This window comes from Vanessa tameamea, chromosome 15 (genome assembly GCF_037043105.1).
Source record: "Vanessa tameamea isolate UH-Manoa-2023 chromosome 15, ilVanTame1 primary haplotype, whole genome shotgun sequence".
NCBI classification, from domain to species: domain Eukaryota; kingdom Metazoa; phylum Arthropoda; class Insecta; order Lepidoptera; family Nymphalidae; genus Vanessa; species Vanessa tameamea.
In genome coordinates, this window is record NC_087323.1 from 509,528 (window position 1) to 523,591 (window position 14,064).

General features: G+C 35.2%; 3 protein-coding genes and 2 non-coding genes across 5 annotated transcripts; 1 reads left to right on the forward strand and 4 right to left on the reverse strand.

The window, feature by feature from the left end:
* Positions 1-411: 411 nt before the first annotated feature.
* Positions 412-5,696, reverse strand: LOC113403656 (uncharacterized). Its single transcript, XM_064217192.1, has 3 exons — positions 5,145-5,696; positions 4,486-4,631; positions 412-517 (listed from the first exon to the last, which is right to left on the reverse strand). Exons 1-3 carry the CDS (start codon positions 5,613-5,615, stop codon positions 412-414), a joined length of 723 nt encoding a protein of 240 aa, XP_064073262.1. The 5' UTR covers positions 5,616-5,696.
* Positions 2,808-2,879, reverse strand: Trnat-cgu (transfer RNA threonine (anticodon CGU)). Its single transcript has one exon. It is a non-coding gene; the product is annotated as a tRNA-Thr (tRNA).
* Positions 3,339-3,411, reverse strand: Trnaf-gaa (transfer RNA phenylalanine (anticodon GAA)). Its single transcript has one exon. It is a non-coding gene; the product is annotated as a tRNA-Phe (tRNA).
* Positions 5,697-8,443: 2,747 nt separating the features above from the next.
* LOC113403655 (ribosome-recycling factor, mitochondrial) lies at positions 8,444-9,341 on the reverse strand. Its single transcript, XM_026644241.2, has one exon. It carries the CDS (start codon positions 9,253-9,255, stop codon positions 8,506-8,508), a length of 750 nt encoding a protein of 249 aa, XP_026500026.2. The 5' UTR covers positions 9,256-9,341; the 3' UTR covers positions 8,444-8,505.
* A 423-nt stretch (positions 9,342-9,764) lies between these two features.
* Positions 9,765-13,577, forward strand: LOC113403654 (poly(A) RNA polymerase, mitochondrial-like). The gene is made up of 6 exons (XM_026644240.2): positions 9,765-9,924; positions 9,996-10,171; positions 10,439-10,759; positions 11,322-11,450; positions 11,516-11,927; positions 12,828-13,577. The coding sequence occupies exons 1-6, from the start codon at positions 9,834-9,836 to the stop codon at positions 13,481-13,483; spliced, it is 1,785 nt and encodes a 594-aa protein (XP_026500025.2). The 5' UTR covers positions 9,765-9,833; the 3' UTR covers positions 13,484-13,577.
* The last annotated feature ends 487 nt before the right edge of the window (positions 13,578-14,064 follow it).

Sequence of the window (14,064 nt, forward strand, 5' to 3'; positions counted from 1 at the left end):
ATAATATATCTTTATTAATAAAACGACACTATTCCACTTAAGGTCTAATATCCACTTAAATTTTAGTTCCAAAATGCCGATACTACGAGTAGCTGCGTCTTTATTCAAAATGCAAATAAAAAATCCAATTATTTAATATCTGGAATGATATCGCATTAATTCAATGTCAAATGTTGTCTCTTGGAATAAAGTATAGGTCTCACACCATAAGGAGAATGTAAAGCTAAAAGAAGGATAGTCGGACCTAATTTAAATATATAGTATTACTACATAAGTAGACTATTGACGTGCGTGACAATGGTGATTTTAATTTCCTAAACTCTGAACTTTACATCATGTAATCAATAATTTAAAAAATGACGATAAAATAATTCATACAATTAGATATCGTTGGCAATAACAGAACAGTAATTAGATGCGTCTAATTAAAACTGGCGTCAGCAACGTCGGATATCGGTCAGGAATAGCTTGGAGACGTGCCAGGCGCGGGCGCACGGAAACGGATGTGACGTCACACCTGTCAATGTGTAATGCAATAGCGATGAACGATTAACATTGAAAGTTAGACATTTCGGTCACGTACTTAATATTTATAGTCTCTACATGCACGTATCAAATTAATAGCAACTGGCAATGACGCCCACGTCTGTTGCTAATTAACTTATTTATGTTTCAAATCATTTAGCCACCCACGACCTCGTAGCTTTTTCAAAGCCTTTTTACATACGTATAAAGGCGTAGTTCAAGGAGAAGGATTTAAGGCCAAGCCATCACAATCCTTCGTTGCGGGTTGGTTGGATCTACACTGGACCATTTTGTCTTTAAAATATTTGACTCTAATTATTTATCCGAAACTAGTTGTCGTCCAAAGCTTCGCTCGCGTTATAAGAGTCAGGTGTTAGGCATAAAAATAGTCTAAGTCCTTTCTTGAAGTTCTAGTTTGCTTCATACCAAATGTCATCTTAATCGATTCAGTTATTTGGTGGCGAAAGAGCAAGGGACAGGCAGAGTTACATTCGCATTTATAACATTGGTATAGAAGTATAGATAATTAAAAATGGAGTGGCAGTGGAGGGGTCTTTGCACCAGAACACATTCCCTTTAGAAATATTGAAACTTATATTTCATTAGGAAACGTTGGTCTACAATTTCCTGAAATGTTACTCATCACGCCCGAAGTCGTATACTCATTTTAATACCGATATCTTGTAACAAATATCAAACTAATATGACAAATTATCTCTACATAGTATAAAGCGATGTCGCTTCGCGCCGCTTATAAGCTTATCTTTTAAATTACGCAACGGATCTGAATGCGGTTTTCGTCAATAAACAGAGTGATTCAGGATTAAGGTTTACATATACATGCATGTTATAGAGAGAAAAGCCGAGATTGTTTTTTATGTTTGTTCTTCAATCTAAAAGTTGTCTAGGTATATGTAGACCCTTAAGCTCGCCTGGTTAAGTGCATTCATCACATATTCTACTGGCAAACAGAAAATACTTTGTGTTATTGTGTTTTATTACGGCTTGAAAGTCGTGTAACTACAGACACAAGGGATGTAACATCTTATTTTGCAAGGTTGATGGCGCGCTGGCTGCGTATGTTTGTGTGTGTGTGTGTGTGTGATTTTGTTTTATAATTTGAGGTTGTACTATGCCTTTAAGCATTGGCGCGGTTGAAAAGGTCGACCAGCTAATGCTTACAGCATCTAAAGATCCTTTACCTGCGCGAAGTTGTAATAGTTACTATAATATTATAGTTGTATTACCTATATTAGTCACTTTATTTTTAGCGTTACACGAAAATGTTATCAATAACAAACAGGAACAAAGAAACCCACAATCTTGCCACATAGCTCCTTGTAATAATAAGTAAAACATCCACAAAACAAACTTGCACCCGGTCGTTTAACCTGAACCTGAGTAAACACACAGGATCGGGCGTGGGAAGTAGCGGCGCGATAACGGGACTGTACGCAGGGTATGGTAGCCGACAGCCGACAGCCGTCAGCCCAGCGCACAGGCGATGGTAATAACTCGTGATTTAAAAATAAGGACAATTTTACAATAATTCATTGAAATTGACGTTTAAGAGGTTTCATTTATGACGTACCGCAGTCGTAAATTTGAATTTTGGAGTATAGATATTAAATAAAACGAAATGAATAAATTGCAAATACTAGCCAACTCCGGTGATATTTTAGTACACAGGTATATATACGACGATAGCCCGAACCAGTGAGAGATTAAACGCAGGAACATATACGTGTTTTCCGAAGTTCAGCAGCAACACTGCTAACTTAATCACTGAGCTGCTATTGAGAATTCCTTGACATAAAAACTCAATTTTTTTTTCCCGGCACAGTAAGTATTCGAATCTAGAACCATGTTCTGCAATTATATATCTGGAAAAACGTTTTGAATGTATTGAATGTAAACTATCATTATTATTGAAGAATCCTAACGATTTGTGGTATCATGTATGACAAAGGACAAAATAAAATGGACAACATTGATTTAAGTTTTCTCCTTTATCTACAAATAATGTTAATTTTGGGTGTATTAATATGTAGATCTTGTATGTTTTAAAACATGTAGGAATAACCACCTGAACACAGTAAAGAAATATACACGAATATGAAAAATATAATAATATTCCCAATTCGTAACGATTTCAATCAATCAATAATAAAAGTAAAAAAAAAAAAAAACATTTTTATGTAACAATTATCCTAATTACAGAAAATATATAAATGTTTATTATATAACGAAGGAAAACGAATTTAATGATAAAATATATATGATGCCTCCTGTGAGGATTGAACTCACGACCCCTGGTTTACGAGACCAGTGCTCTACCACTGAGCTAAAGAGGCGATGAAAGACATCGCCAAATAGTCGTTCATATTAAACAGCGGACTATGTTTAATATGAAACTTAAAATAATATACAAGTTAGTAACAATTATAATTATTATTTGTTTACGACCAATTATATTAATTCCAGGAATTATTACAACGTTTTATAATTAATAATCAATTCTTAAAAGTCATTAAAATTGTTTTTTTAACATTTTACTATGCTTAATCTTTAATTAAAATTCATAGTTAATAATAATATCCACATACCTTATATCTCTCAATGCATTATCTGTAAGAGAATAAAATAAATTACAAATAGCTGGAAGCCAATTATATGCACAAGTATTTCTTCATATAATATAAATACGTGTGTAACAAATTCAATTCACTTAGAGTGAACTAAGAAACGAGCCGTTACTATTTAAATATAAAAAAAATAATACTCAAAAATTCATAAATTTGATATAAAAGATTTGCCGAAACCCGGGATCGAACCAGGGACCTTTAGATCTTCAGTCTAACGCTCTCCCAACTGAGCTATTTCGGCCGATGAATATGTATTCAAAATAGTGCAACATATAACAGTTGAATGGAAAATTTACATACTTTCTTTCATAATAAATAAATCAAATCTCATTGTATGTTTCTCATGTTCTGTAAAAAATAATTATAAAAATTGGACCAGAACAGCATAAAAAATGTTCTACTATAATGCAAGGAAAAACTGTTTATGCTACCTCTGTGGAATTATTCAATAATAATTGCTATTGTATGACAATGACAGTGCGACTAATGCAAAATAAATAAAAAAATCATTACATATAATTTTGTTCTGAAATAATTCCTTCTACTAGCCAGTCCTTCGTGATGGGAACTGATGGATGTTGTAGTATTATATTCATGTGTTTACTTATAGTTAATCACTACATTTAGCCATTTAAATGTTTTAACTAACTTTTTTAATATATTAATGTTTTCAGGTAAGTTATTGTTAGTACACAAATAATTAAAATAAAAGAAAATCTATTAAGTTATTACCAGCGCCACCTATTAAGCTCTGCGAATACTAAAACAGCAATCATTCTAAATTGATTATTTTATCATAGAGGGCACTTTATTAACTTCACAGTATGAATAAATCGTTAAATTTTCAAATATCAATTACGGCAATACTTTGATGCACTTATTTTATAATAATTATTATTTGAATATAAATGCATTATATTATAAATACTTTCTGGCATATCTCGACCGAGTTCCAATTCGAGCTTCCAGTTTGTTTTGGAAAATAGCTCACAGGTACAAATAGCAGTATCACAGTGCTGTTTGATTGCGAAAAGACCATTAATATAAATTTGGTCTAATATTTACTTAGATTTAGGAAATTAATATCTAAGGAACTCATACGTCCTTTTGTAACAAATTGGTAATTTTAATTCTAATTAAACATTTTAGCAAGATGTATAATTAAGCTATCTAAATACTTATCCCTTTATTCTTTGAAAACAGAAGCCTATGTGTTTCCTTGCTATCAACTCTACAATTATTTTTATACGACTCTTATATTTATATTTTATAATAAAGCTTTACATTAAGAATTATATAATGAACTTAAAAATACATATATGCATTACCCGGCTCTTCAACCTGGACAGCCTTGTCTTCAGCCACCGCACTTGCATCATCTAAAACAACACCACATTTCTTGTAGAGGTTGCTGCGAAACTGCTTTAATTTCTGATCTTCTTGAAATGCTTCTATTTCATCCTGTAAAATCAATGTAATGTTATGGAAAATATATTTCAAGGTGACATATAAATGTAAATATGTAATTATTTATTTTATAAATCAAAATTAAATTGTGATTTAGTGGTGCAGTATTTCAAGATGAAAAATTAGTGGTCGAACATTGAAAATTAAAATAATGGCGGGGATTTGTTACATTACCCATTTCTCTTTTACTTGGACGTTTATCATTTACTACCATTCATTTAGGTATCTGTCCTACTAATAATGGTATAATATACAAAGAGAACCAAATAAGGATAGGCATATTTCTTTAAATATCTAATTTAAAATTATATATCGCGCATGTTTATACTCTACTCTTTCTAAGCTAAAAGGATCTGAATGAAATTAAGTACAGAGATTTAGGAAAAATGTAATAACACCTGCACACCTCACTCACACGCGGGCATAGCTAGCGGGTGGAAACTAGTTAATAGCGTAAAATATGCCAGTTAATAAATTGGATGAAAATATACATTTCCATGAACTTACCTTGATATCTTTTAGTCTTGTATGTGACCTGCTGGAATAACACTGACGAACGTGATAATCTGACCAGCTGACTGGGTCAGGTTGCGTTACACATGGAGCTGAGTTCCGAACACTTATGCAAGGCACTTTATCACTAATCTGGCGTAACTTTTTATTCATGATAGGTGATTTAGCTGTATCTAATGATTTTAATGTTTTTTTTGGTTTCGCGACATATTTTAACCTGCGTGGTTTATTAGGAGGCGTCTCAGGTTCATAATCCTGTAGAACAAAAGGTAATTCCCTATAAGAACCCGAACAAAAATTTGAAGAACTTGGTTTCGCGCCATCAAGCAGAGAAGATGAGTTTTCGTGGCGCGTAACATTCGAATTCGTTTTTAAATTTGGACGCGACTGGTGTCCGACGACATTATATACTCGTGGCATTACTCTACCGTAAGTTTTACTACGTTTATTATTAGACCCATCCATTTTATTTGGCAAAATCTCATATAGTATAAAAATATGTTACAATAACAAACTAATTGAACCCAGCGCGTTCTTATTGTTATGACTTATGACATATTAAATTTTGACAACAGTAATCAAAAGTGACATTGTGGTTTTATAAAAGCTATTCTGTGTAAGCATAACTCAAATTTATACAGCCTAAATTCAAATTGTATTTGACGGCATTGCGTTTTTTTTTGTATCATGTTTGAAGTAGTGCTGTTGGCCCTACTGGCCTTTACAGCGTCACCGAACGTTGGGGTGAGTGTTAAAACTCTGCCGTAAGGTGAACCCTTTTGGGCTCGAGAGTGACATTCGTCCTGAGGGTGTCTCCTATGAGATCGCACCTCGGCTCAGAATGTAGTCGGTGGGGTGTGAACACTTGAAATTTAACACTGATAGAATCTACTGACGTCACGGCCTCCTCCGTGACGTCACTAATCTGGGTCCTCGTTTCCGCCGGCGGAAACGCTGTGCGTGTGAGGTGTGTAGTGTGTTTTTATTCCCTACTAATGGCGCGTTTGCGATAGTGAAGCTATCGTCATTGTCGTTCAGGACGTGCATAGGTTGTCTGAGTCTGTTAGGTAGATTACCTCTGATGGAGGTGTATTAGCAAGCTCGTGCTATCAACGGATTGCTGTGTTGTTTTGCTCTCTCGAAATACGCCGTGGAAAGTATTTTGAGATGTTTCGCGATGTAATGTCGAAGTCTTTGTCGAAGTCTTTGTGAAGGTCGACATTACGGATGTACCACGGGGAGTCCGTGGCGATACGAAGGAATCGATTTTGAATTACTTGTAGTTTGTAAATTTGGGACGCTTTGATGTGGGCAAAGACAGGGCTCGCATAAGTCATGATGGGACGAATGCAGGCTTTGTATAGTGTCTTTGTATGATGTCGTCTTATTTCTAAGGGACATTTTACTCCGCCCGCATAACATCACATACAGTCTTTCTAGTACGAACGCTGCTCTGTTGCGGACTCTAGTTATGTGGGAGTAGAAATTTAATTTTCTGTCTAGGGTGACTCCTAGATATTTGACTTCCTCGATTCTCCATTTCCTAAACCAGTCGCCTAGTGCGTTGGCTGCGGATTGGAGTCGTTTTGTGATTACCTCTGTTCAGGTCGATGTTGAATATAATGCGGTGTCGTCCGCGAATAAGGCTAGGTTAACCTTTTGTGTGACGTTCGGTATGTCATTGGTGAAGAGACAGTACAGAATCGGGGATAGCGCGAAGCCCTGAGGGACTCCAGCCCTGATGGGGCGTGACGAGGACAGGGTACCTTCGACTCGGTAGCGGAAGGTGCGATTCATCAAGTAGTCCCGTATGATGAGAACGAGTCTGTCTGGCAACCCTAGCAAGTGTAGTTTATATAATAAATCATTGTGCCAGACTTTGTCGAATGCTTTCGCTACGTGGATGAATAGGGCCCCTGTGGTGGTGGCTTTACCGACGGCGAAACCTTTTAATATGTCTTCCGTTACGCGGTGGACCTGATTGACGCACGAGTATCCGGCTCTGAAACCGAACTGTTCGTTTACCATAATTTGTTTGGCCTGTACGATGGTCTTAATCCTAGCTAATATAATTCTCTCGTATACCTTTCCGAGAGTGCTCAGTAAGCTGATGGATCGATAGCTCGTGGGCTGATTCCTAGGTTTCCCTGGTTTTGGGATTCCTATTACTATAGCTTCTTTCCATTGGTCAGGAAAGGAGTAATCTGCCAGAAGGGCATTAAATATTAGCACTAGCAGTGCGATGAGTTGCGGGAAGCGCTTAACGGCTTTATTGGTTATCCGGTCCGCACCGGGACACATTTGAACTTGAAGAGCCTTGACGATCGATCTGAGACGGCATTGCGTAATATACTGTAATATATACTTAAAGGAGAAAGTCAAATTTAAAATTTGAAGCATTGGCTTCAAACCACGTTCTATAAATCTGTATACCTTAACTTGTCTGGAGTATAAATATTAAAATAAAAATAGAAAAGGTTTGAGTATATATTTGAAACAGCTGCTAACTGACATAATTTAATTTACTCTAAGTATGTTTTGTGATTTTCTTTCTTAATAGAAAATAGTTACATCTTATTCCGAAGCCGTTGTCAGGACACCATTGACATCCATTATTATTGAAGAATTGTCAGTACCGTAGCAACAGTACTGACAATTCCTCAATCTCCCAGTTTATTCAAAAAATATCACATTTAGTTTATCAAAATCATTACTAATGAGGGTTAAAACAGGCAGTGGCTGAAAGTCTGCCAAATACATTTTCTTGAGTGTATAACACACTTTCTAACCAAATGGCTCTTCCATAAAGGAAAAACAATTTCTTTTAAATACATGCCTCATGCATGACCAGACAAAGAAATTAGTTTTACTTGGTACCTTAGGACAATTTACATATTTATTTAATTGAATAAAATATCTATATTATACTAATATACAGGGTTATTGGTAATTCAACGTATTCCCATTAGGAGGTGATAGGGGTGACTATTTGCGATAATTTTAACCCCCATATGCATGATGCAAAAGTGAACCATTTTTGAGTTATAACGTTTTTTAGATTTTTTCAAAATAAGTCAAAAATGCAACTTAAAAAATTTATAAATCCTCATTAAACATGAATCTACAGAAAGGAATTCTTCTTTCAGTATCCTCTTCGTAGAATTTACAAATACTACCATTATTGTTTTGTAACTTATTTATTTTTAAATAAAATATTTTGTAACAATTTTAACGCTTAGTAGTTTTATTTATTATAAGCAATTTTAACTTTAATAAAGATAGAAAAAAAACTATTTATCTACATATGATCTTTAAAAAACCTTAAATATATACAATCTGACACAAACAAACATATTTATTTGCCAAGCAATTCATTATGTTTTGTTTCATAAATTTTTTTTGCTTCAATAAGGTATTCATCACACAGTGCCGTTATTTGCTTATTTACACTGAAAATTAAGTCTTCAGATACAGTGGTTTGTTTTTTGTTCTTCTTGATATAGTCATTTTGAATGTCCTTAACAGCATCTCTACATTTAATGTACAGACCTTTAGCACTTTTTGCTAGGACTTCTCTATGTTCCTTCGTCACTTTAGGAACAGGCACATACAATGTTGTTCCATCCTGTTGTGGATTCAAATTAAGTCCAGAGTTGTGTATTGCTTTTAAAACGTCCGGTATAACTTGAGGAAATGATGAAAAGTTTATAACAAGAGTTTTAGGGTTTTTCCTAACTATTTGAGCTAATTCTTGAAGTTCATAGTCTTTACCATCATACTTAATTGGCAATGTATCTATGGCTCCTGTCGTTGACCTCAGAGAAAGGTTTTTTGCAAAATCCTCCTTCATTTTCTCAATAGCATTTTGACATCTACCTTTTAATTTATCAACAGATACTAATTCTGACATCATCGTAGGATTTATCTCAATTTTACTTTTATCTTTCTTGTCTTTTCCTCTATCCTTTCCTTTAGCATAGTTTCTTGTAATTGTGCAATTTGTCCCCGTGTAAACAACTATTTTGCTCTCTCTTGTAAGGTTAGGTAATTTTCTTGTGTTAAAAAATATTGGAACAATGACTTTACTCAATAATCGTGTGCCCATTTTGATAATGTGAAAACTTAACAAGTGTTATTAATTCATAAAACCATTTAATTAAAAGCTGGAACTATAAATACATACTTTATTCGAGACCCCGGCCCCTGGTTTATTCTATTAAGTTACGTTTAACGTTTGGTTTTTGCTTCCTAAATCCTAACCTAGGTGTTCGTTTCTTTTCGTTTAGCTGTTAAAATATATTTAAAAATGAAATAAAGTATATATTAATGGCTATCATTTTACAAAGATTAGCAAATAATAAAATACAATCATTTTTATTATTAGTATTTTACAAATTAGGTAACAAGAGTAGTAGTTTCAAATAGAATGGATAAATTGAGTTACCCCATTAATAAATTCACCGTTAACGTTAAATGCTATACTCGAATCTATAAATAAAAGACTGTAAAAATTATTAGTATTATGATACATTTTGACTGCATATAAATTATTTTTGAATACTACTTTATTAAAGATAGGAAGTGGTATTTGTTACTTGTCAGTAACGAGAACGACTGAGATTGTCAAAATGACAAATGACATGTTTAGCTCTTCAGGATTGTAATATTTTATTTGTTTAAAAAATGTCTGTGTTATTACAGACAAGTAAATGTATTTTTAGAAAACCGTTTAATAATACATTTTGTAAATATGTATTCCTTAGAAAAAACTCCGGTAATTTAACCTTGTAAGTAATTATACAATCATATCACAAACAAAATTTATAGGTTATGTTTAACTTTCAGATGTTCCTAAAAAGTTTATAACATTTGATGAAGTAGTCGCTCAAAGAAGAGCGGAAGCAATGCGTAGTGTTGTCGTTCAGGTTAATTCCGATTCATCCTTCAATGAACTCTACGGCTACTGCTCTAAATATGCGTCAATAAAAGACATTCATCATTACAAAAATTCCGGAGGAGAGGTAGCTTGCATCTTTATACGTAACGAAGACCTTACTTGGATTGTATCAGTGGCGGATCCAGGATTGTCTTCTGGACTTGACCCCGCTGAGGATAAGGTTCAGCAAATAAACCACTAAAAAAGCTAAAAACATTTTATTTTATTTTCTGAATCCGCTACTGAATTGGAATCTTTTTATATTAGTTAAGCAAATTATTTATTTTTATTCTATTATTATTTTGATTGGCTTAGTGTACATGTAAATAATATTAAATTATTTCAATTTCAGCATTTTATGGTTATTGAATTTGCCTCAGAAGACAATCTTAAAGATGTGTTAAAATCTTGTAGTTCCCATAACAAAGACCATGATGTTATATCAGTGCAATCACCTTTTCTTTGGTTCAGAGCTGCTGTGGGTAATAAAGAAAAATTTGCAGCCACTGGGAAAAAGCTCGCTGTAAAGAATGGAACTGAGATTTGTAATGAGGATGTGTTATTGGAAGATATATTAAATTGTGAAACTGTATCAGATCAAATACAGTTACTATATGAAAAGACAACATTAAATGACTTGAGCATAAGACTCCGATATATTGTTGCAAGACAGGTAGTGTACTACATTTATAGGTGGCATAATGCAGTTTTGTTTTGTAATGTTGGTATAAGTGCCTAACGATGGCTCTAGACATTATATTGGTGCCAAATTTACCCATATAAGATATTTATTGTACAATAGTGTACATTTATACAATGTTAGTAATCACTAATACTCTATTTATATTAATTTTGTACAGGAGGATAGTTTGAGGATACAAGTATACAATATTAACTCATTTGCATTGCGTACAATAAAGAAAATAACAATTGATTAAGGTCTTCTATGTCATGTAGTGTAGATAAAAATATTTAACAGTAGTTTTACAGTAAAACTAAAACTAAATAAAAGTGGGTATGGTTGAAAGCAAGATTGAATTGCCGTTAAAATAAATTGCTTGTTTGAAAGATTTTAAGGTATACTCATATTTGTCTCCTGTTGAGGTAGCTTTAAATTAAATGGAAACTCTAAGATGAACATTTAAAAGTCTGTGATATTTCTGATTGCTTTTGACATTTAATTAGAATTTTTTTTGGAATGTGAATACGAATTTATAATTTTAACTCGATTACAGTTGGAGATGATATTCAACAGCCTCTATACAAATGTCAAGATTCAGCCCTTCGGTTCCTCTGTCAATGGCTTCGGAAGGATGGGCTGCGATCTGGACCTCGTCCTGATGAACTCAATAACGGAGGAAATGGTAAGGCTCCCGAGTTCAATTCACGATTCCTCTCTCGATGACCCCGACTCACGCGGCGGCGGCAGGGCGCGGCGTCGCGGCGCCTGGTGTTCCAGGAGAAGCGCAGCGCGCGGCAGCTGGAGCTGGCGGGCGCGCTGCTGGAGCTGCGCGTGGCGGGCGTGGCGCGCCTCACGCGCATCCTCAACGCGCGCGTGCCCATCGTGAAGTACGCGCACGAGTACGCGGGCCTGCACTGCGACCTGTGCTACAACAACTCGGCCGCCGTGCACATGTCGGAGCTGCTGTGGCAGCTGGGCGAGCTGTGCGCGCGCGCGCGGGCGCTGGCGGTGCTGGTGCGGCGCTGGGCGGCGGCCACCGGCCTCACGCAGCCGCACCCGGGCCGCTGGCTCACCAACTTCCCGCTGACGCTCATGGTGCTGTTTTTCCTGCAGCGCACCGGCCTGCTGCCCTCGCTGAACCGGCTCGTCAGTGAGGCGGGTGGGTGAATCTTATACTGACTTGAAATGAAATATCTTGGTATATTAGATTAACTGTAATGTATTCATACACTGTAATGTATTCATATATTATATTTATATCTGCCTTATACACCCCTACCTCTTTCTATATCTGTTTCTTTCCTCTACCCTAAGGTTGCCTGGAAGAGATCGCTGTTTAGCGATAAGGCCGCCTCTTGTGCATCTTTCTTAAATGTGATTCAACTTTATGTTTACTGGTGTACAATAAAGAGTGTTTTGATTTGATTTGATAAAAACCTTCGTATTTTGTTTAATAGCGACTATTTAGATAGTGTAAAAAAAAACGAAAGTATAAATTTTATTAAAATAAAATATTATAAAAAGATAAGTCAGCAATGTTTTGCCTCGCTATGTAATCATATAAATGAGCGTTGTTGAGAACGCAGTGTAGTGTGATCCACTACTTAATCATTTATCATAAACAGAAATCCTGCGAAATCCCAGTGAGTTTTCACTTGCTTAATTTAATTTAATCTGTTTTTCATCAATGAAGGGAAACACTATGAGAAAGTCTGCCTGTCAGTTAAAATTCAGACACATGTATCTCCTAAATTGCACTTGGTCTGCTCCATGGAGTATGTTATAAATTCTAAGAAGAACCTTTTGCTCAGCATTGAGATATATATAATATGATCAGTTTTACTGATTGTTTGTTGTTAGCCTTCTCAGAGATAGTAAGAAAAATCTTATATGCGCGATTAAGAAACATTAATAATTAAAGTACCGCTACCTAGCGGTATCGGAATGAAACTATGTACATAGAAAATTATTGTCTTTCTCCCAAAAAGTGACTATACTTAAAATATTACAAATAGTTTGTAAAACAAATCGTATATGATTTATTTTTATATGATTACAGGGAAAGAAGACATTCGAATAGCCGAGGAGAACGTCAACTGCACGTTCCTACGCGATCTGAACAAACTGCCCGCAGATTCGTACGAACAGAACGACGACGATCTGCAGACATTACTGTTCAAATTCTTTGAATTCTACTCACAATTCGACTTCCAGGAGAAAGCCATTTCGATCAACGAGGGCAAACCTATCAGAAAGCCTAACTCCCTCCCTCTGTACATAGTAAATCCCTTGGAGCAGTCGTTGAACGTTAGCAGGAACGTCAGCTACGAGGAGTGCGAGAGGTTACGGCTGGAAGTGAGGAACGCAGCCTGGCACCTGGAGTCCTGCCTCGACGGCAAGAAATCGGACGACTGGGGCATTCTAGGACTCATAGAGAAGAAGTCCTCTAGAGGTTTGAAGAAGTTATTGCGCGTAGGGAATTCTCATAGGTTAGTATCCATGAAAGACTTATTCAGTGATAACGATAACGAGCCTTCGGTGGAAGGCATACGATCGAAAATGCAAAAATTCGTCAAGACTGATAAAGAGGTGGACACGAGTGTGACAGAGATGAAGAGTGAAATGAGTAAGGAACAAAAGAGTGGGAAGATGAAGTTTAAAAATAGTCAAACTGCAAGTGCGGTGTACAGAATAAGAAGGGATAAAATCATTTGATGTTTTGTGTAATTATAGGGTGTGATTTAGTAAACAATTAAAAGCATATATAAGATCAACGATTTCATTAATTAAGGATTTATTTGTTTTTTTTTTTGGTTAAAAAAGTTATAGTAGACACCTTTCTTATGAATTATAAAAGTTTTACACGTTATTAATGGCTGCCCAACACTATTTGCCCATAGGCAATTGCAGACCTCGTAGCATGCAAAAGAGTTTTCTTGTGTTATTTTTTTAATGTTTTCCTAAAGATGGCGCTAAAGTGTTTTATAGAGTAGTTTTTGGACTCGGTTTCTAAATTTGATATTAGAAAAAGAAAAGTCACAAGTAGCTTATTCCCGGACAAAGCTGGTCACTGTTCCTGGTGTTGATACTAAGTTTATAATTTCTAGATAATGACTAAACGTATGTTATGCTCGTTTCTGTCGATAAATCGATCAAGATGCACGGTTCATTCTATTATCCGATTATATTGCGTACGCACAGTAATATTCCAAAACAAAACTTCTATAAATTTCTAAAGCCCTTAAAAATAATTCTATATTATAGAGTTAGTAATTACAATGGATATTAAATGATCA